Source organism: Staurois parvus, unplaced genomic scaffold (assembly GCF_062004578.1).
Source record: "Staurois parvus isolate SC_StPar_1 unplaced genomic scaffold, SC_StPar_1.0 ptg000817l, whole genome shotgun sequence".
NCBI lineage: Eukaryota > Metazoa > Chordata > Amphibia > Anura > Ranidae > Staurois > Staurois parvus.
The window spans coordinates 481,539-504,716 of NW_028318613.1; the positions used below are offsets into that span (position 1 = coordinate 481,539).

The following is a 23,178-nucleotide window of genomic DNA, read 5'->3' on the forward strand; positions in this document are numbered from 1 at the left end:
AGCCTATCCATTCACTAGAGACCGGTGACATCACTGAGAATGCAGCCTATCCATCCACTAGAGACCGGGGACATCACTGAGAATGCAGCCTATCCATTCACTAGAGACCGGTGACATCACTGAGAATGCAGCCTATCCATTCACTAGAGACCAGTGACCTTACTGAGAATGCAGCCTATCCATTCACTAGAGACCGGTGACATCACTGAGAATGCAGCCTATCCATTCACTAGAGACCGGTGACATCACTGAGAATGCAGCCTATCCATTCACTAGAGACTGGTGACATCACTGAGAATGCAGCCTATCCATTCACTAGAGAGCGGTGACATCACTGAGAATGCAGCCTATCCATTCACTAGAGAGCGGTGACATCACTGAGAATGCAGCCTATCCATTCACTAGAGACTAGTGACATCACTGAGAATGCAGCCTATCCATTCACTAGAGACCAGTGACATCACTGAGAATGCAGCCTATCCATTCACTAGAGAGCCGTGACATCACTGAGAATGCAGCCTATCCATTCTCTAGAGACCGGTGACATCACTGCCTTGTACTATGTGACAAACTGTGACCAATCACAGCTCACAGAGTATTTCTCAATGGCTGCAAGAATGCAGCTGGAGAGTAAGAGGAATGATTGCTTTTACAGCCTTTATGGGTGTAAAAGCAATCAGCGTAAAAAAAAAAAAATCTTCATCACCCCCCTCAAGTAGTACAGTGTCACTATGGTGACACTGTACTGATAGGGAGACAGTATGTAAAAAACAAAACAAAAAAAAAACAAACAATAATATAAATAAAAATGTTAATTTTTTTTAACAACAGCCTTGTACCATGTGACAAGCTGTGACCAATCACAGCTCTCACAGTATTTCTCAATGGCTGCAAGAATGCTGTCAGGGAGGAGAAATGATTGCTTTTTCAGCCTTTATGGGTGTAAAAGCAATCCGTGTAAAAAAGAAAAAAAAAATGTCTTCACCCCCCCACAAGTAGTACAGTGTCACTAAGGTGACACTGTACTGCTAGGGTGACGGTATGTTACAAAAACCAAAAACATAAATAATATAAAAAAAAAAATAAAAATGTAAAAACATTTTTTGAAAAATTATAATTTTTGGTTATAAACTAATTTTTATTTTTTTTTTTACTAAAAAGATAACTGAATACATTTTGGCCAAGATTTATGAAGAAAGATTATTTATTTGCAAAATGTGTTTTTTTTTTCAAAATGTTTGGACTTTTTCATTTATATAGCAAAACAAAAATCCCAGCGGTGAATAAATACCACCAACATAAAGTTGTATCTGTCTCAAAAAAATGCTAAAAAATACATATGGGTACAGTGTTGCATGGCCGCGCAATTGTCATTCAAAATGTGATAGCGCTGAAAGCTGAAAATTGGCCTGGGGGGAAGGGGGTGAAAGTGTCTGGACTTGAAGTGGTTAATTGAACATACAGCACATTGCAATCAGAACTGAAAATTAAGCTCACTCTTTACCTGTCAGGAATCACCGCGGCGCTGGTCCCGGCGCATGCGCAGTAGACCACCTCACACGGGGATTCGGGCGCTAGGGCTCAATCCACCGCGGCATCGGAGATCGCACATGCGCACTGGCGGGCGTGAGGGCGCGATTGACACCAATGACCGCGCGGGGCGCGATATTTAAAGCACCCAGTGCTGTCACTTGTTGCCGAATGGTCTTTGCGTATCCTGTTGCCTGTTTGTGAATACTCTGATCTGGATTGTCTGACCTAGCTGCCTTCTCCTGTCCTGACCCCTTGGCTTGTCTGACTCTGCTCCTGGATATTCCCTTTTAAATCTGATCTTCCGTTATTGACCCTGCGTGTGACCCGACCATCCCTTGCCTACTGTCTTGTACCGCACCGACCCGCTAGTTACCGACACGGCCTGTTTGACTCTGATTCTGCTCATCCATCCCTCAGGGATCCCCGGGCTCCCTCACGTCAGACTCTTAACCTGCAGGAGCCTCTTGCAGACTCCCCTACCTCTGGTAGAGATACCCAGCAGCTGCGACCTGGTCCCGGAGCGCTCCAAGTCCATCCCCACCATCAGGGGCCCTGGTGAACAAGTGCTCCGGTACTTAGACTCCGCACTCTGGGGAGGCTGTATCAGGGGACTGATAGAGGTGCTGTCAGGTGGTCCGTTACATTACCGTTCCTCGTTTGTCCATAAGGTCACCATTCATCGGTTGTGTGAGAAGGTGACTTGAAGAGTTGAGTTTCTGGCCTTCCTGGAGCTCTGTAGGGTTTCTCGAAATACTTAGACACCTCTGGATGCCTAATTTTCAGGTCTACAGTCACGTTGCCATGTTTAAAAGGAACATGTTTTCTGTAAACTTCCAATTTTGGACAGTATATAGTATTAGGTCTCCCCAGATGGACCTTCTGTCCAGTTGCAGGATTCCCAAGCAAGCTTTCTGCAGAAGTCTCATTTATTTCCGAAGCGATTCTGTGAACATGAGGAGCAGATAATATACTGTCTGCTCTCTCCTCCCTGTAAATGTCTCACTACCAATCCTACTATACTGTCCTGACAATGGGGACCTGGCCGTATTAAATGTGAATTATTCCTCCTTGTCAGGAGAGGGCAGCGAGCCGGCCAGATCCAAAGAGATCAAACCAGCCATGCGGCAACAAAGGCCTTTTAGTTCTGCTCCGAGCTCAGACACCAATAAATCTCCAGCCTCATTCCAGACTTTTAAATAACGATAAATCTTACTACAATAACATATGTATTGTTCTGCAGAGGGGTCATTGTTAACTGGATGGTGTCTGGTGGTGATTTCCAGACATGTACTTCTATGTCCTTCCATTATAAAAAATGGATGAAACATTCTGTACATTTCTGTGTTTGTGATTATAAAATGCATCTGTTATGTAATGCCTCCGGAAAAGTTTGTGAAGATGAGTGGTTATAAAAATATAGCACACTATTTGCCCTGAGACTGTAATATCACGGCCTATTTATTCACTGGAATCAAGTGACATAGCTGAGACTGAGACCAATGATGTCGATGAGAATGCAGCCTATCCATTCACTAGAGACTGGGGACATCACTGAGAATGCAGCCTATCCATTCACTAGAGGCCGGTGACACCACTGAGAATGCAGCCTGTCCATTGTCTAGAGAGCGGTGACATCACTGAGAATGCAGCCTATCCATTGTCTAGAGAGCGGTGACATCCCTGAGAATGCAGCCCATCCATTGTCTAGAGAGCGGTGACATCACTGAGAATGCAGCCTATCCATTCACTAGAGAGCGGTGACATCACTGAAAATGCAGCCTATCCATTCACTAGAGACCGGTGACATCACTGAGAATGCAGCCTATCCATTCACTAGAGACCGGTGACATCACTAAGAATGCAACCTATCCATTCACTAGAGACCGGTGACATCACTGAGAATGCAGCCTATCCATCCACTAGAGACCGGTGACATCACTGAGAATGCAGCCTATCCATTCACTAGAGGCCGGTGACATCACTGAGAATGCAGCGTATTCATTCACTAGAGACCAGTGACATCACTGAGAATGCAGCCCATCCATCCACTAGAGAGCGGTGACATCACTGAGAATGCAGCCTATCCATTCACTAGAGAGCGGTGACATCACTGAGAATGCAGCCTATCCATTCACTAGAGGCCGGTGACATCACTGAGAATGCAGCCTATCCATCCACTAGAGACCGGTGACATCACTGAGAATGCAGCCTATCCATCCACTAGAGACCGGTGACATCACTGAGAATGCAGCCTGTCCATTAACTAGAGAATGGTGACACCACTGAGAATGCAGCCTATCCATCCACTAGAGACTGGTGACATCACTGAGAATGCAGCCTATCCATTCACTACAGACTGGTGACATCACTGAGAATGCAGCCTATCCATTCACTACACTGGTGACATCACTGAGAATGCAGCCTATCCATTCACTACACTGGTGACATCACTGAGAATGGAGCCTATCCATTCACTACACTGGTGACATCACTGAGAACGGAGCCTATCCACCAAAAACATCACACTATTGTATATTGCGATAAGAACACTTCAGTCTGATCTATACATACCTTTCGGCGTGGTTTGAGGGATTGAATTTGTTAGTTGTATTATGATTAATAGATGTATAATTATAATTTTTTTTTTTTAGGGAACAAAGCATGATCACAGTGATGGAGATGATGAGGATTCTGGTTTGATTCAACCCGCGCAGATTTTTGCTCCTAAAAGTTTGGTGCTTGTGTCCAGATTAGATTATCCCGAGATTTTCAGGGTAAGTAACGCACACCTACCGAGATCAGACTTTTCATCTCTCGCCAGAGCAGTTTTGTTTGTTTGGAGTCAGGGAAGTGTACTGTATACAACTGTTTATTTTTAAATGCCGCACATCATAGAAGTGAAAAAATAAAGTTAGGGAACAAGGTCACGGAAAAGAATCACCCCCCTTAAATATAATCATATTTGGTTGCTTTGTAGCCTGAAATGAAGACATACACAGTTTTTGTTTTATCCAGCTGTATTTACTCAACGAAAATCCGCTTCACAGGTCTGGGGATTTGAAATCCCCACGGTTTTCTTTCCTCTACTTGCAGGGATAACAGTACAGGCTAGAAGGACTTTGATTGGTCAGCACCCTGACGTTGTTGACCAATCAGAAGCCGTCTAGCTCACTGCAAGGAGAGGAGGGAAAACCGAAGGGATTTCAAATCCCCAGACCCGTGAAGTGTCTGTTTGTTGTGTGGCAGCATGGGATCAGTGCAGGGGAAACTGCGTGTGATTTGGATAGGAATCGCACCACATTCCTGTTCAAAAAGCATTCTATTCTTTCCAGTGCGATTTGCTCTCATTCATTTTGTATGGATGCAAATTGAACCTCAAGGTATCGGTTTCGGGTATTAGGAACATTTTCATGAGAACGAGTACTCCTGAAAATACTCAGTATCCGCACCATTATTGGTATTGGTGCATCCCTAATTATTTGGGGTCAGGGGCGGACTGACAACTCATGAGGCTCCCGGGCAATAGGGGATCATGAGGCCCCTGTGTCCTTGCCCAAACTCAAAAAAGCCTATGAAAAAGGTACCAGAGGCATCTCATGGGGCCCCCTACTGACCGCGGGCCCTCGGGCAGTGCCTGAGTTTCCAAATGGTCAGTCCGCCCCTGTTTGGGGTGATTCTCTTCTATATCCACTGTGTATATGTAGTTGTCTTGCATAAAAACTGTTTCTAGACTTTGTATAGAATGTGAAAGCGTTAGAAACCCTTTTAGGTTTGGTTTTGCTGTCCCCTTTGGATAGATCCTTCCTTCTCTGTTGGTTCTGGTGATCATTGTCCCCAATATTTATTTATTTTATTTATTTATTACAGGTACTTATATAGCGCCGTCAATTTACGCAGCACTTTACATATATATTGTACATTCACATCAGTCCCTAACCCTCAAGGGGCGTACAATCTAAGGTCCCTAACTCACATTCATACATACACATACTAGGGACAATTTAGGCAGGATCCAATTAACCTACCAGCATGTCTTTGGAGTGTGGGAGGAAACCGGAGTACCCGGAGTAAACCCACACAGGCACAGGGAGAACATGCAAACTCCAGGCAGGTGGTACTGTGGTTGGGATTTGAACCAACGACCCTAGTACTGCCAGATGAAAGTGCTAAGCACTAAGCCACTGTGCCGCCCACTACAGACATTGATAAAGTTTCAACATTTTTGAATTGTCACAGGAAAAGGAGAAGAGGGGGAAATCTTCCAATGGGGACACCTGTCCTGGTGAAAGCATTATCCCCTTCGATTTGGAGGGCTCCTACTTGTTGCTGTGGCTCTAGAATGGGAAGTGAAGAAAAAACTTCCCTTTTGGATTCAGACAGCAATGGAAAAATTAATATAATAAAAATAAAAAAACCCTGATAGGGGTCTTATGCATTCAGTATTCTATTTAAAAAAAAATACACTCTACAAATTAAAAAAAGGTTTTTGCAATATGTATTGCTGAGCCATACAACACCTTCTGTTCTGTAGATCAGTGGTTCTCAACCTTTACAGAGGTCAAGGCCCAGTAAATTCCTTCAAAATCTTCCATGGCACAACAGAGGAAAAAAAAAAGTTTACACTCATACGATAAAAGTATGTGAATGCAAAATATGAATGTAAATGCTTGAATCGCTCGATGGGGCTGGGTGTCACTTTTGGGGTTCGGGAGGCTGTGGGGGAACTTTGCAGCAGGCTTGGTGGCCCTTCAGGGGATGAGGTTTCTAGAAGGGGTAAGAGACAGTTGTGTTGGATCGGGTCTCTGGAGGAGACAGAGGACTTTGCAGTAATACTGTGGGATCCTCTGGATCAACTGTGGGTATAGGATTATAACTTTTTTTTTTTTAAATGGTTGAACTGGATGGACTTTTTTCAGCCAGACTAACTATGTAACTCGAGGGTGCTGGGGGGGGCACAATGGAACACTATTGGAGGTTGTCAATTTCCCCTTCGCACACGTTCCTTGAATGGGCTCAAAAGTAATGGGTGCTGCAGCAACTACCGGCTGGAGACCGGAGATTATACTGATCAATGCACATACAGTGAAGGAAATGCGTATTTGATCCCCTGCTGATTTTGAATGTTTGCTCACTCACAAAGAAATGATCGGTCTACAAATCGAATGTTCGGTGTATTGTAACACTGAGAGACAGAATAGCAACAAAAAATGCACGTCTAACAAATGATGCCCTGATTTACATGTTCATGAGGGAAATAGGTATTTGATCCCCTATCATTCAGCAGGATTTCTGGTGACCAGGTGTCTCTCATACAGGTAACAAGCTGCGATTAGAAGCAGCCTCTTAAAGGGAGTGCTGCTAATCTTATTTTGTTATCTGTATAAAAGACACCTGTCCACAGGAGCAATCAAACAATCAGATTCCAAACTCTCCACCATGGCAAAGACCAAAGAGCTGTTCAAGGATGTCAGGGACAAGATTGTAGACCTACACAAGGCTGGACTGGGCTACCAAACTATCGCCAAGCAGCTTGGTGAGAAGGTGACAACAGTTTGTGCAATCCGCAAAATCAGCAGGGGATCAAGTACTTATTTCCTTCACTTTGTCAGCACATGTGCTAGCAAATATGTGCATTGAACTGTTGGAAGTGGAGGCTTTACAACAGGATGGACGACACTGCACTGGGCTGGGCGGTATTGTGGGGGTTGAGTGGCCATAAGTGGGCTAAGGGTTGCTCTGCGTTTTTGGAGGGCACTCTAGGTGGCCTGATCCTCTGCAGCAGACTGGAGAACACTTTGGGGGCTGAGGACCCTCACTGTGGAACGTTGAGGGGCTCTGTGGGCAACAATGGGAGATTGGGAGGCACTGTGGGAGGTTAAGCAAATCTGCAGCCGGCTGGAGACCCAAGAGGAGGGAATCCGTGGCCCAGCAGCAGGTTACAGCCTGGCGGTTGAGAACCATGGCTCTAGGTAATCTTTGGTGTTCTTACTGTTCAAAATAAATGATGCACAAGACTGTCTGCCTTCACTACAAGAAAGCCCCCCATATGCTTTTAATGGGGAGCACTCTTGGTTGGCATGTTATCCATGGTGGCCGAGCAGCACAATGGGAGGTTGGGAGGCACTGTTGGAGGTTAAGAAAATCTGCAGCCGGCTGTAGACCCAAGAGGAGGGAGTCCGTGGCCCAGCAACAGGTTACAGCCTGGCGGTTGAGAACCATGGCTCTAGGTAATCTTTGGTGTTCTTACTGTTCAAAATAAATGATGCACAAGACTGTCTGCCATCATTATAATGGTTGGGATGTCATCCATGGTGGCCCAGCAGCACAATGGGAGGTTGGGAGGCACTGTAGGAGGTTAACCCTTTGAGGACCAAGGGACGTATTTGTCCCATGTTTTTAATTGCGTGTATCATCTGATTAAGAACTTAAAACTCTTTTTTTTTTGTTTGAGTCAAAATATTAGTTCTTATTAACAAACAACAAATGGATCTAGTTTTTTGCCAATTATTTCATGAAATGGCTTAGTTATAGCAACTGAAGTGTACGAACTTTAAAAACAAAAAAATTGATTCTTTTGGCGTTCCAAAATCTTACGGTCCTCAAAGGGTTAAGCATTAAATCTGCAGCCGGTTGGAGACCCAAGAGGAGGGAATTGATGGCCCAACGGCAAGTTACAGCCCGGCGGTTGAGAACCATGGCTCTAGGTAAACTTTGGTGTTCTTACTGTTCAAAATAAATGACAGTCTGCCTTCACTACAATAAAGTCCCCCATATGCTTTTAATGGGGAGCACTCTTGGTTGGTATGTCATCCATGGTGGCCCAGCAGCACAATGGGAGGTTGGGAGGTACTGTTGGAGGTTAAGCAACTCTGCAGCCGGCTGGAGACCCAAGAGGAGGGAGTCCGTGGCCCAGCAGCAGGTTACAGCCTGGCGGTTGAGAACCACGGCTCTAGGTAAACTTTGGTGTTCTTACTGTTCAAAATAAATGATGCACAAGACTGTCTGCCATCATTATAATAAAGCCCCCCATATGCTTTTAATGGGGAGCACTCTTGGTTGGGATGTCATCCATGGAAAAACGTTTAGTGCCGTTAAAGATGTTTTGCGGGGAATGCCACATCCTTTGCAACAGGCGGTCAATAATTTGACCCCAAGCTCTGTGCACATATCCTACACAGGCATTGCGCTTGTTACAGGAGCATCATTCTGAGACAGCCCGCCAAATATTGTTTACATTGATTGCAAGTAGGATAATTAAAACATTTTTTTGTCATTGCAAAAAGATCGTATCTTGCCGCCGAATGAAATGGAAAAATAATTTTAATGATATTAAATTACAGAATGGCTCCTATAGCAATTATATATGTTGTATTACATTCTGACAATAGTGGATTTTCCCTTCAACTCCCTCACATCTGGTCTTTCTCTTCTCTGTCACTTTTTATCACAGCGCTCTTGCGCTCAGCCATCTGTTTTCGATCTGCACTTTTGAGTGACCAGAGAGTACGCAAATAGATGGATCACTTTCCTATTATTTAGCGTTTCCCTGAGCAAGTTTGCAGACTCCTCCATGGCGTTCCGCGCTCGTTGGCTCGCAGTGGCTGTATGCGGTTTAGAACAGGTGCTCGGTCCATGTGTTATGATCGTTCGAACTGACAGGTGCTCAGGTGCGTTGTGGGATCGCCAGGCAGGCCAGATGTGCCATACAAATGTTTTTGGGGAGCACATGTGACCCCATGTGTTTTTGGGGAGCACATGTGAGCTGACCCATGTCAGCTCTTGACTAGTTTAAAAACAATGCGACATCCAGCATTGGCAGGCTGTTGTCTCATTTTGGGCACAGCTTCTCCCATTGTTAACTTTTTTACTGATGATCTAAAAAAGTATATGGAAAATAGTTTCTGGAATACTGGAAAATCTACTAACAAATTATGGGACTTTAAAGAAGAACTATGGGAAAAGTTTTATTTTCCCATGCAGTGGGGCTGTGCCCGCACTGCATGGGTTAACTGCTTTTTTTGTCTTGCGGATTGCAAAGCGGAGATAAATTTATCCCAAATATATACTTCTCCTTGGAGGGCAAGACTGGTCTCCGCTGCTCCTGATCCCCGATTCCACCCCGCACGTGCGCTAGTGGTCTTGTGAATGGACTATTCCTGACATCATCACACCCATTAACCGTCTCTGGACATGAGGAACAGTCCATCGCTAGACATGGGGGAGCACTGTTTTCCAGAGGATTGAAATGTCAGGTAAGTATAGCTTTTGCTTGTGCCCCTGGACAAAATGAGCAGTCCAGGTACAGTAACTGAAAAGAAATTTGTAAAGGGCATTCGCACCTTAACCAAGAATACAATATGTGACAAGAGATTCACCAAAGAAAAGAGGTCCCAGAAGAGGACAAAAACTGTGGTTTAAACCAGTAAAATGTAACAGTCTTTATTGGACATATTACCGCAAACCAAAAACAGTTCCCCCTATACCCAGTACCATTAAAAAATGACAACATCTTACATTAGCACCTTAAACATACCCAGGGACAAAAAAGGAGGGCACTGGAGCAACTGCAAAAAAAAAAAAAAACACAATAGGCAAGGAATGATAAACAAATGGTGCAGAAGGATCTGGGGGGGACAGTGGTGGAGAAGGATCTGGGGGGGACAATGGTGGAGAAGGATCTAAGGGTTCTGGTAGATCACAAGCTTAATAATGGCATGCAATGGCATGCAATGCCAAGCTGCGGTTTCTAAAGCAAGCAAAATCCTCTCTTGTATTAGGAGAGGTATAGACTCCAGAGAGAAAGATATCATATTATCCCCCCGGTACAAATCATTAGTAAGACTTCATCTGGAATATGCAATTCAGTTTTGGGCACCAATTCACAAAAAGAACATTGGGGAACTGGAGAAAGTACAGAGAAGGGCAACCAAACTGATAAGAGGCATGGAGGAGATCAGCTATGAGGAAAGATTAGAGGAACTGAATTTATTCTCTCTTGAGAAGAGGAGATTAAGGGGGGATATGATCTCCATATATAATACATAAGGGGGGGGGGGGGATATGATCTCCATGTATAATACATAAGGGGGGGATATGATCACCATGTATAATACATAAGGGGGGGATATGATCACAATGTATAATACATAAGGGGGGATATGATCTCCATGTATAATACATAAGGGGGGATATGATCTCCATGTATAATACATAAGGGGGGATATGATCTCCATGTATAATACATAAGGGGGGATATGATCTCCATGTATAATACATAAGGGGGGATATGATCACCATGTATAATACATAAGGGGGGGATATGATCTCCATGTATAATACATAAGGGGGATATGATCTCCATGTATAATACATAAGGGGGGATATGATCTCCATGTATAAATACATCAGTGGTTCATATAGTGGACTCGGTGTAGAGCTATTTACCCTGAGGTCATCACAAGTGTCAGATGGTGCTCCCCCATGCTTCGACGGTGGACTGTCCCTCTGTGTCATCATGTCCAGTGCAAAGCTACGAACCCTGAATTGCTCCTGATGTCATCAAGACCTTTGGAGAATGGGGGAGATGATGCTGCGATCACAGGTCTAGTAGAACAGAAGATTAAATAAGTAAATCTACATTTGTATACCCCCTAGACCAGGGGTAGGCATCCTGAGAGCCGCAGGACTACAAGTTGCATCATTCTTCTGCAAGTCATAGCTGGTATTTGTTTCTGGCGCATAATGCCCCAAAGATTAGTACCACTGAGTACATCATCCAGCCTCATCAGCTGTCAGAGAGTTTAACAGGCTGTCAGCAGCAGGTCTGGACTGTGCTCCCATGTTTTCCACCCGCACCTAAAGGCTTGATCAGGGGCGAACTGACCATTTGGAAACTCAGGCACTCCCCGAGGGCCCAGGGTCAGTAGGGGGCCCCATGAGATGCCACTGGTACCTTTTTTAAGTTTGGGCAAGGACACGGGCCCCATGATCCCCTATTGCCCGGGGGCCCCATGAGTTGTCAGTCTGCCCCTGGGCTGGATTCTGACGCATTTGGAATAAACACTCAGTGTGCATAAGACCTCATTGGTGTTCTGCTGCTCCTTTATTTTCCAGTCAGCAGTCGGAGACGGGAAGGTGACACCACTGCATCCTTTCACTCTACAAGAGGAAGTGGTGTCCTTTGTTCTTAATACAATGTAATCCGCATTCTCCTGATTAATTCCAATGTATCCTCTGTCTCATTTTCAGGCCTGCCTAGGACTCATCTACACAGTCTACGTGGACAATCTTAATGTCTCTCTGGAAAATCTGGTCGCTAATCTGCTCACATGTATCATTCCGTCTGCCGGGGGTTCCCAGGTAAGGAGCTGTTGTCTCATGCAGAGTATTACACTTTGTAGAGGTTTATTAACCCAGGTTCTCCATTATGCATGAATAGCAACTTGCAATTTATGCAAATATAATCAAAAAGAACCTCACAAGCAATAAATGTGCTATACCAATAAAAAATACTAAATACTACCAAAAGCAGCTCACACTAGCCACATACTCATAACATGTGCATCCCCTATGCATTGTGCCACAGGCCTGAGGAAGCCGCGTGACCCTGTGTACAGATATGACAGATAAGAATCTGAAGAGCATGCCAAAGAAAACAAAATAAAAACCCCATCAAGGTAATGATGAGAGGCTCAGTGGAGGTGAGAGGGAAGTCTTGTGAATGGGTGAAGGAATCTCACTGAATGGAGCCAAGGTTAAATATAGACTGAGGCAAGTCTACTGCTTGGTGAACTCAGATCACCCCGTTCATCTGGCCCTACACATTGCGCCACAGGCCTGAGGAAGCCACGTGATCCTGTGGCGCAACGCGTAGGGGAGGGTCTTGATAACGTCATGACGCTTTCTACACACTGATCCATTGATGGTCAGAGCAGGTGAGTGAAGGATTTTCTCTGTATTCCTGTCTTACAACACTGTTTGTTTTTAAAGCACAATACTCTACGTCTGGAGGAAAATAAATTTAATCTCCAAACACGGAAAGGTTTCTTCACAGTGAGAGCTGTGAAAATATGGAATAGACTCCCTCAAGAGTTGGTTCTGGCCAGCTCAGTGGATTGCTGTAGGAAAGTCCTGGATTCTTTCTTGGATACACAGAATATAACTGGATATAACATTTATAGGTAAAGGTGATCCAGGGAATATCCGATTGCCTCTCGGGGGATCAGGAAGGAATTTTTTTTCACAGCAGGAGCAAATTGGATCGTGCTTTGCTGGGTTTTTTGCCTTCCTCTGGATCAATTGTGAGTGTAGGATTATAACTGTTTTTTTATGATTGAACTGGATAGACTTTTGTCTTTTTTCAGCCAGACTAACTGTGTAACAGGGGCGGACTGACAACTCATGGGGCCCCTGGGCAATAGGGGATCATGGGGCCCCTGTGTCCTTGCCTCTCGGGGGATCAGGAAGGAATTTTTTTCCCAGCAGGAGCAAATTGGATCGTGCTTTGTTGTTTTTTTTTTGCCTTCCTCTGGATCAACTGTGGGTATAGGATTATAACTTTTTTTTTTCTATGGTTGAACTGGATGGACTTTTGTCTTTTTTTCAGCCAGACTAACTGTATGTATATCTGGTGTGTGATGTAGCACCTTCAAAGTGTGAGTGGCCACTTTTATGTTTTAATAAAGCAAAGTGTTTTTTAAGGATAAAGCACTATTGTGTTTCCTATATTTTTTTATTATATACACTGAGTGGAGGAGGAGAGATCAAGGGAGTGTTGATCTCTGGAGGAAGAGCCCAAACGCGGGGGAAACCTGCCAGTTTATGTCCACTTCCAGGGACACATGCGGTTTTAGACCGAACATAATGTGAGGTCAGATACGCCAGGTGAGGGTGAGTCATGGTGACATCTGGTGATTCATGGTGGAAGATTAAGATGTAAGAAGATATGAAGTGTTTTGAGTTTCATTCAAGTTCCTAGATTGTAAGCTCGTAAGAGCAGGGCCCTCGATCCCCTCATGTTTTGCATTGTATTGGTATTGTTCTGTCACATGTTCTGTTCCCCTTTGCAATGTACAGCGCTGAGCGAACTATTGGCGCTTTATAAATACTGTATAATAATAATAATAATAATAAGTTGAAGAAATCACTATTTAGAGACTTTTCGGTTTCAGTTGATGAATGTTCACTAGCATTGATTAATGTTCACCGCAGAATTCTATCTTTATTTTTGATATTTAGGTTTATAATTATTGTAAGGAAGAGCTGTACTGTATTTTTATATGTTTTAACTTGCAATTTATGACTTTGTTCTTTGGGTCACTCATCCCAAGATCATAATTTCTCTATGCAATGCAAGCTGGTCATGGCTGGTGGGAGGGTGCTGTACATGGCTTCCTGAAAACATCCCAGCACCCTGCTTCAGTACTCCTCTCAAGAGCCCTCAGCCTTATTGCAAGCTGTGGGCTGGGTCTTGGGAGGAGTTATGCAAATATCAAAATGTCTGGGGGAGTGGGCATTCCTAGGCAGACTACATTTGCATGAATGTGATGCTGAGCTTCCATGATTGAAAGAGGTCAACTAGGCACAGTCAGACTTGGGAGAAATGTGCTAGATGATGCTGGAGCTTCTCCAGCCAAGAAATACTTACATGTGATGCTGAGTCTCCTTGATTGAAAGAACTGAAATCCAATGAACGAAAGGGCGTCCAGAGACCGTTGATGCTGGATGTCTGGCTAAGAAATGAGGCAGGCTATATCTGACTTGCTGCAGCTTCTAATGCACATTGTGAAAAACTCACAGTGTGCAGTGAAATCAGAGTCAGCCATTTCAGTCCAGGAGAGCAGCCGGTACAACTGTGCAAGACTGAAGGGGAGGAGCCGGTACACCTGTGCAAGACTGAAGGGGAGGAGCCACTTCACCTGTGTAAGACTGAAGGGGAGGAGCCGCTACACCCCGTGCAAGACTGAAGGGGAGGAGCCGCTACACCCATGCAAAACTGAAGGGGAGGAGCCGGTACACCCGTGCAAGACTGAAGGGGAGGAGCCGGTACATCTGTGCAAGACTGAAGAAGAGGAGCCGGTACGTCTGTGCATGACTGAAGAGGAGGAGCCGGTACGCCTGTGCATGACTGAAGAGGAGAAGCCGGTACGCCTGTGCAAGACTGAAGAGGAGGAGCCGGTACGCCTGTGCAAGACTGAAGGGGAGGAGCCGGTACGCCTGAGCAAGACTGAAGGGGAGGAGCTGGTACACCTGTGCAAGACTAAAGGGGAGGGGCTGGTACACCTGTGCAAGACTGAAGGGGAGGAGCCGGTACACCTGTGCAAGACAGAAGGGGAGGAGCCGGTACACCCGTGCAAGACTGAAGGGGAGGAGCCGGTACACCCGTGCAAGACTGAAGGGGAGGAGCCGGTACACCCGTGCAAGACTGAAGGGGAGGAGCTGGTACACCTGTGCAAGACTGAAGGGAGGCTGGTGGTTAGAGTTAAAGCCAAGACAGTTGGAGCCTCTCAGCCAGTAGGGTTTGTCCACCAATGGCAGAATTGTCATGACTGAGTGGGATGTCCCTTAAACCTTTGATTCACACTCTGCACATGGCTGATGAACGGGGTGATCTGAGTTCACCAAGCAGTAGACCTTCCTCATTCTATTTTTGACCTTTTTTCCATTCAGTGAGCTTCCTTCACCCGTTCACAAGACTTCCCTCTCACCTCCACTGAGCCTCTCATCATTACCTTGATGGGATTTGTATTTTGTTTTCTTTGGCACGCTCATCAGATTCTTATCTGTCCTTGTCCTCAGAAACATGGCTGTACTGAGTTTGTCTTCATTCATCTGTTACTTTGAAGTTTACCAAATTATTGTGGATCAAATGTCGTCTTGTATATATTTATACATTCCAGTATATTTTTTACACCAAAAACTAATATTTCAGTTATGAGTGGGGTCTGCTCAGTTAGTTTACCTGCTGACTTTTTTAAAATGGACCTTTCATCAGATATATCTTCATCTTAAAGCGGAGTTCCACTCACCTTGTCAAAAAATCAAAGTCAGCAGCTACAAAAACTGTAGCTGCTGACTTTTAAAAAAAACAGCCACTTACCTGTCCCTCGGTCACGTGGTGTGTCCCCCGCAGCCCGTTTCACTGGCCGTCCTGTATTCCAGGAGGCCGGCATCTTTAGTGTGGGCACTAGGCTGTGATAGCTTGAGGCTTCACAGCCGGGTACCCACTGCGCATGCGCGAGTAGCTCTGCGCTTCATGTCACGTGTCCCAAAAGACTACAGGGAGGGAGGGCACCTTCCGTTTTGCCTAGGCGATCGGACCGGAAGTGGGAGCAGGTACCTGTCAATTCGGGTACCCGCCCCCCAAAGGTGCCAATCCGTAATGGGGAGCAGTCCTTAAAGCCGAACTTCCCCTTTTGGGTGGAGCTCCGCTTTAAGCACAGTAACACACTAAACTTCTCCAACGCTTAGAATACTGCCATCAAGTCCTAATACTACGCGGGCCATCATATGCAGAACTCCTTCTATGGCTCGTCAGTGCAGCCCTCCTCAGATGAGGTAATCTGAGCGATAACCGTAAAAGAAGCACATGGGAGGGCGCAAACGCCTAGTACATTGCCAAAGGTTTATTATGATAAAAACTGCCAAATTCATTCTCACAAAAGATGAAGAATATATGCACGTTGCAGTACACCAAATCACGATACAGTAGGGATCACACATGGCCCGACCCGATGCACTAAAATGCTGACTAGGTGATGTTTCGAGGGACTGACTCCAAGGAATTTGGTGTATTTTTCATCTTTGTGAGTATGAATTTGGCTGTTTCATAATAAACCTTTGGTAATGCACTAAGCATTTTTGGCCTCCTGTGTGCTTTTTTTTTTTTTTACAGATATTTTCATCTTGAGTTATTGCAACAACACAAAGAAAGAAAAGCGCACGGCCGCCCTAGTGTAATCCAGTTTATTAAAACCAACCATAAAAATCTATTTATTATTTATTTCAAGTACTTATATAGCGCCTACAATTTACGCCGCGCTTTACATATATATTGTACATTCACATCAGTCCAACCACTTCCAATGGCCGCTGTGCGATCCGGGCAGTATGGATAACGGGATCCATTCCTCCGTCACCAGCTGACAGCCATGAAGCTGCTGGAGCTAGTCAGCGGCTTGGGGATGCTACTGCGCATGCGCCCAAACCTGACGGCGCCTGTCCTGAGGTAGTGGACAGCCCGGCCTGCCATACCTTATCAATTTTCTCCCCGCAGCTCCGGGACTTGTACATGACCTAATAGGGGATCATTGAATGAACTAGGCCTTTCCAATACGCCATCGTGTAGGCTACTGATTTCTTCCAGTACAAAAAATGATGGGTTTGTGTGCATAAAACCGTAGGATATTCAATGGATGCAAATAGAAAAACAAAAAGGGCGCACAGATCTAGTGCATTATTGTTTAAAATATTTGTTGAAAAAACAAGGTAAGTATTATACTCACAATGAACATAAAAACACAGGCATATCACACCGAACAAGATAATATATCCAAGCAGCATCTGAGTCCATACGATGGAACAGGTGGCGCACACACCTAGTGCATTATCCAAGGTTTATTGTAGGAATGAAATAATAAAAACATACTCACAGACGAAGCATGTATCTAAAAAGCATAGAAAAATGACAATGGCCACAACAGCGAGGCTCTTTCTGTCCATACATCAGCATCAGAGGTTGGTCATCAGCTCTGAGGAAAGGGATTCGTCCCCGAAACGCGTCAGTAATTTGACCGCACTGACAGTGAGAACACCTTGCCCGCCGTTGTGGCCATTGTCATTTTTCTATGCTTTTTAGATACATGCTTCGTCTGTGAGTATGTTTTTATTATTTCATTCCTACAATAAACCTTGGATAATGCACTAGGTGTGTGCACCACCTGTTTTCTCTCTATCCAGTGGCTGATTTCCCCGTCCTGAGGAGGGCTGCACCCCTGGAACATTTCCTTTGGTTGTCGCTGTCCTGGTACCCTTGGCTTCCCTTTTGGCTGTGCATATCCTGAGGCGCTGGAGAGTACATACGATATCCATACGATGGAACCCTGGATGACCAACTTGCTAACGCGTTTCGAGGCCACAACCTCTTTCTCAGAGCCAATCAATTTTCTCCCCACAGCTTCGGGACGTGTACATGACCTAATAGTAGTGGATCATTGAATCAACTAGGCCTTTCCAATACGCCATCGTGTGGGCTACGGATTTCTTCCAGTACAAAAAATGATGGGTTTGTGTGCAAAAAACAGTAGGATATTCAATAGTGTTCAATGGGCATTTGTGGGGTCCACCCCTTCCAGCAGAACCAGTAGGCAAACAGCCACAGTGAGAACTTCAGTAATACAAAGAACTACCTCTGACCAAAAGTTTTGGATCAGGGGGGCAGTGCCAAAAATTTTTGTCAAAATCAGCTTGTCTCGTTCTCTTTTTTGCTTTTATGCTGTGTTTTTCCTGATTTATTCTTTATAGCTATTAGGTCTCCTGCACACTCTGCTCTTCTGAATGCTTTTCTACTGACAGGAGAAAAGTAGCGGTAAAACCTCGCCTGAAGCTGCATTTTTCAAAAAATTTTAGGCGTGTTTAGGTGCAGTCAGGCCTGTGAAGTATTTGGCCGTTCATTTCATTGGCTAGAATAGTAATCTGTGAAATAAACGCTCATTTTCAACGCGTCAGTTTTCATGCTCTGCTACTTCCCCTACTACAGGCAAAGTCCTTGTTCACTGTAAGTATTTGTAGAAGTGTGAGAGGACAGGTACTCCATACGTCTTAGTATAGTCTATACTTTGGCTTTGCTGGAAGGTGAAGAAAGCATCAACAGGATGTATTTATCGATTTTACTGGTTCCCACTTTAACCAGAATTCTGCCTCCCTGTCAGAGCGGAGTCATTGTCTGAATCAGGGTTTCTGCTTGTTACTGTACACGTGGATGTGCTCCGTGCACTGCCAGCAATATTTCACAGCCCATAAATAAATATGTACTTGTTGAAGTGTGAACCTGTACGAGAGCCAATAAAGTTTATTTGAATTTGATTAGTGGTTGGTTATTACAGCCTGAGCTGGACGGGGAAGATCACATTCCCATGTATTGCTCTGTAATCTAATATCTTCTCATTTACTTGCTGTGTCATCCTCTGTGTTGTAGCTTCTGCTGGTCTGTCAGTATTTACCTTGCCGCCTTCTGCTTCTTTCTCTTCCCATCTCACTCTTCACCTCATTTCCACATTCAGTGTTTTAGGTCAAGGGTCTAAAAACTTCTCAAACAAAGGGCCAGTTTGATGTCCTTTAGACGTTTGGGGGGGGGGGGAGAGTTAGGGGGAATCAAGCCAGTGGGGGTACAAAATGTTCCATGCCCTGCATCACTGAGAATAAACATGGCCTCAGGGTTGGTGGTTGGTAGGGGGAGGAGTGGTAGCCCCATTATTGGTATCAGGAGAAATAGTGACCCATCATTGGTATCAGTGGAAGAAATTGCACCCTATTGTTGGTATCAGTGGGAGGAATAGTTCCCCATCATTTATACTAATGGGAGGAATAGTTCCCCATCATTTATACTAATGGGAGGAATAGTGCCCCATCATTTATACTAATGGGAGGAATAGTGCCTTAACATTGGTATCAGTGGAAGAAATAGTAATACCAATAGCAATACTGAGCCTTGGTGTTGAGACAGGACTGAACCTCTTCCTTGGTGTTAAAGCAGGACTGGGCCTTGTTAGTTTTCAGACAAGTCTGAGCCCCTTGGTTGGTGATGGGGCTGAACGGGTCTTGCTGACAGGACTGAGCCGCCTCAGTGTTGGAGCAGGACTGGGTCTTGTTGGTTTTCTGGCAGGACTGAACTTCCTTCTTGGTGTTGGAACAGAACTGGGTCTTGTTGGTGGTGTTCTGGTAGGACTGAACTTCCTTCTTGGTGTTGGAACAGGACTGGGTCTTGTTGGTGTTCTGGCAGAACTAAACTTCCTTCTTGGTGTTGGAACAGGACTGGGTCTTGTTTGTGGTGTTCTGGTAGGACTGAACTTCCTTCTTGGTGTTGGAACAGGACTGGGTCTTGTTGGTGTTCTGGCAGGACTGAACTTCCTTCTTGGTGTTGGAACAGGACTGGGTCTTGTTGCCTGTGTTGTGATAGGACTGAACTTCCTTCTTGGTGTTGGAACAGGACTGGGTTTTGTTGTTCGTGTTCGGGTAGGACTGAACTTCCTTCTTGGTGTTGTAACAGGACTGGGTCTTGTTGCCTGTGTTGTGGTAGGACTGAACTTCCTTCTTGGTGTTGGAGCAGGACTGGGTCTTGTTGTTCATGTTCTGGTGGGACTGAACGTCCTTCTTGGTGTTGTAGCAGGACTGGGTCTTGTTGTTGGTGTTCTGGCAGGTCTGAACTTCCTTCTTGGTGTTGGAACAGGACTGGGTCTTGTTGTTGGTGTTCTGGCAGGATCAACTTCCTTCTTGGTGTTGGAACAGGACTGGATCTTGTTGTTTGTGTTCTGGCAGGACTGAGCCCCCTCCTACTTGGTGTTGTAAGCGTTCTAACAGAACTGAGCCTACTTCTTGGTATTCTGACAGCATTTTAAAAAATACATATTATTGTAGATCAGAAAGTATTAAAGCCAGAAACAGCTGGGCCAGTAGCATTTTATGCAAGGGTTCCCTTTAACACAGATTGTTGGATTGATTTGTAGTTTTTGCAGTTTCACACATTACACATTTGCTATATCTCTAATTCTGGTAAAAAAAATTAATTCAACAAGAAATCTTTTTACATTGACGAATAAGTCCCAATAGCAGGCATGAGATTTGCCAGTTGCACAGTCTGCCACCCTATGCAGTCATGTAGCATTGTGGGGTGGGGTAGGTCACAGCTCTGCTTATTAGGTTTTTTTGGCAGGAAAAAATGATTCCTATAAACGTGTTTCTTCATCCGTTTGGCTGTAAGTGGTATTTATCATTCATTCCAGACTCGGAACTCGGATTCGGACTAGCGAATAGGCTAGAATTTGTTTATTATTCTTACGAGTAAGTCTGCGTTCACGTGGTTCTCCTTCTTGCAGATCTGCAGGGTATAATAAAGTGCAGCGAGGTGTGTAATAACTGTACACAGTGAGTAATGATCCTGTACATTGGACTCGTACTTCACCGACATCCAGGTTACCAAAATTTACTGTCCTCTTCTGCTTTCTCAATTAAATACTCTCATATTTTCATGTTTCATAGTCAGTTATATTGACTTATGGACACAGCTGTCATTTCTCATACTCCGTAAATAAGAACCACCAGTCGATATAGATTTACACATCGTGTAAAGCATACTTTCTCAACCAGGGTTCCTTCAGAGGTTCCTAGGGTTCCTTCAGAGGTTCCTAAGGGTTCCTTCAGAGGTTGCTAAGGGTTCCTTCAGTTGCTGCATATTGATCTCCCACCTGATGGTGCATGTATACTGTAGTTCCAAAGCTAATTTGGTGAAGGCAGCAAAGAGGAACCAATGACTCTATTTTTCACTGACACCAATGATCTTGTTAGCTATCAGGGGACGAGTGGGGGAGATTTTCCCGCTGCAACACGCCTGGTAGAATCTCCTTCTAAACACCAACATAAGGTGGGCCCTTGTAAGGGGGCCTTCTTTCACTGGTGGCCATTGTATGGGGTGTCTTCTTTCACTACTGGCTTTTGTAAGGTGGGTCTTCTCACTGGTGGCCATTGTATGGGGTGTCTTCTTTCACTACTGGCTTTTGTAAGGTGGGTCTTCTCACTGGTGGCCATTGTATGGGGTGTCTTCTTTCACTACTGGCTTTTGTAAGGTGGGTCTTCTCACTGGTGGCCATTGTATGGGGTGTCTTCTTTCACTACTGGCCTTTGTAAGGTGGGTCTTCTCACTGGTGGCCATTGTATGGGGTGTCTTCTTTCACTACTGGCCTTTGTAAGGTGGGTCTTCTCACTGGTGGCCATTGTATGGGGTGTCTTCTTTCACTACTGGCCTTTGTAAGGTGGGTCTTCTCACTGGTGGCCATTGTATGGGGTGTCTTCTTTCACTACTGGCCTTTGTAACGTGGGGTCTTCTCACTGGTGGCCATTGTATGGGGTGTCTTCTTTCACTACTGGCCTTTGTAAGGTGGGTCTTCTCACTGGTGGCCATTGTAACATGAATCTTTTCTCACTGGTGGCCAATGTAGGGAGATAGCCTTCTTTTATCTGGGGCCAAGATAAAAGGAGCCATTGTCTTTTTTTTCCACTGATGACCAGTGTAAATGGGTCTTCTCTCACTGGTGCCCAGTGTATGGAGCTTCTTTTACTTCTGGCTATTGTAAGGAGGGGCCTTCTTTTGCAGGTTCCCAGTGTAAGGGGGTTCTTTCTCTGTAGACCTCAAATGTAAGGGGTTCTTCTGTTACTGTTCGTCAGTGTAGGGAGGCCCTTTTTGTACTGACATCCAAAGTAAGAAGGTACCTCTCTCCCACACTAATGTACTGGGAGCAATTGATTTACATTTTAGCAGGGGTTCCCCGAGTCCTGAAAATTATTTCAAGTGTTCTTATGGGGATAAAAGGTTATGAAAGGCTGCTTTAAAGTGCCTCCAAGATGGCAAGACTGAGGCAGTCTCAGGAGATTTTCAGCGAGATTTAGGGTGTCACTACTGTGCTGCTCAATGCTGAAGGCTCTGACTTGAGGAAGCAAAGCCCTGCCTCTACCAAGATGTCAGCCTCCACAGAGGGACTCTACAGGGTGACCACAGGCTATATTGGTGACTAGTCTGTTGCCTTCTGCTTGCCTGTTTTTGGGTATAGCTTCCAGAGCTTAGTTCTTCTTTAACCTGACATGAAATGTTACTGGTGATTTTTTTTCATCCTGAGTGGAATTTTATACTTACACAGAAAAGTTGTTAAATACCCTTTATGCCCACTTAGAGCTCTACAAGTGACAATTGCCAATGTTTTCTTTGCAGAAACTCTTTTCGTTGGGTGCAGGAGACCGCCAGCTGATCCAGACCCCTCTGTACGAAAGCCTGCCAGTGACGGGAACCAGTGTCGCCCTCCTCTTCCAGCAGTTAGGTAGGTGAATTGTGAAAATGTAGATTGCAGGTAGGTGTGTTTGAGAATCCTTCTCCTGCATTACAAATAGGTGTTCTCATATCACCAAATAACTGACAATTAGGGAGGAGCTCAGGAGTGTTCGTACACCAGTCCAAACCCGTCTGTGCTACCCAACGAGGAAGCTGTGAGAGTGGACAGCCAATCACCCTGCAGCCTCACGAACACATGTCTCTTTATATACGTGTGGCTGAGGGATGGGGCTTGCTTCTGCCACCTATGATTGGCTGTCCACTTTGGAAGCTTCCCAGCAGGATAGCTCGTGTGGGTTTGGATTCGTGTCTAAATCCCCCTGAGCTCATCGCTAATTGTCAGCCATCTGGTGATATGAGAACTCGTGTTTGTAATACAGAAGAGGGGTTCTCAAACACACCCACTGTAGACTCCATCCTGTCCCTCATATCCTGCCATAAAGATCTTTGTTCAGGCACTTCCTGTTATAGGATGACAACACTCTGTCCATGTCTCCTAATTGTGCTCTTGTGTTGTCACCCTGTCACAGGGGCTTCAGATGGAGACTACA

General features: G+C 45.0%; 1 protein-coding gene across 1 annotated transcript in view; it reads left to right on the forward strand.

Annotated features, from left to right (window-relative positions):
* The window catches only part of LOC149444095 (myotubularin-related protein 13-like), a 355,643-nt gene that overhangs the window by 262,185 nt on the left and 70,280 nt on the right, over positions 1–23,178 (forward strand). The window contains exons 4-6 of the mRNA XM_089654946.1: positions 4,185–4,307; positions 11,782–11,892; positions 22,511–22,616. Coding sequence (XP_089511072.1) covers positions 4,185–4,307; positions 11,782–11,892; positions 22,511–22,616 — 340 coding nt within the window. The remainder of the gene's footprint in view (positions 1–4,184; positions 4,308–11,781; positions 11,893–22,510; positions 22,617–23,178) is intronic.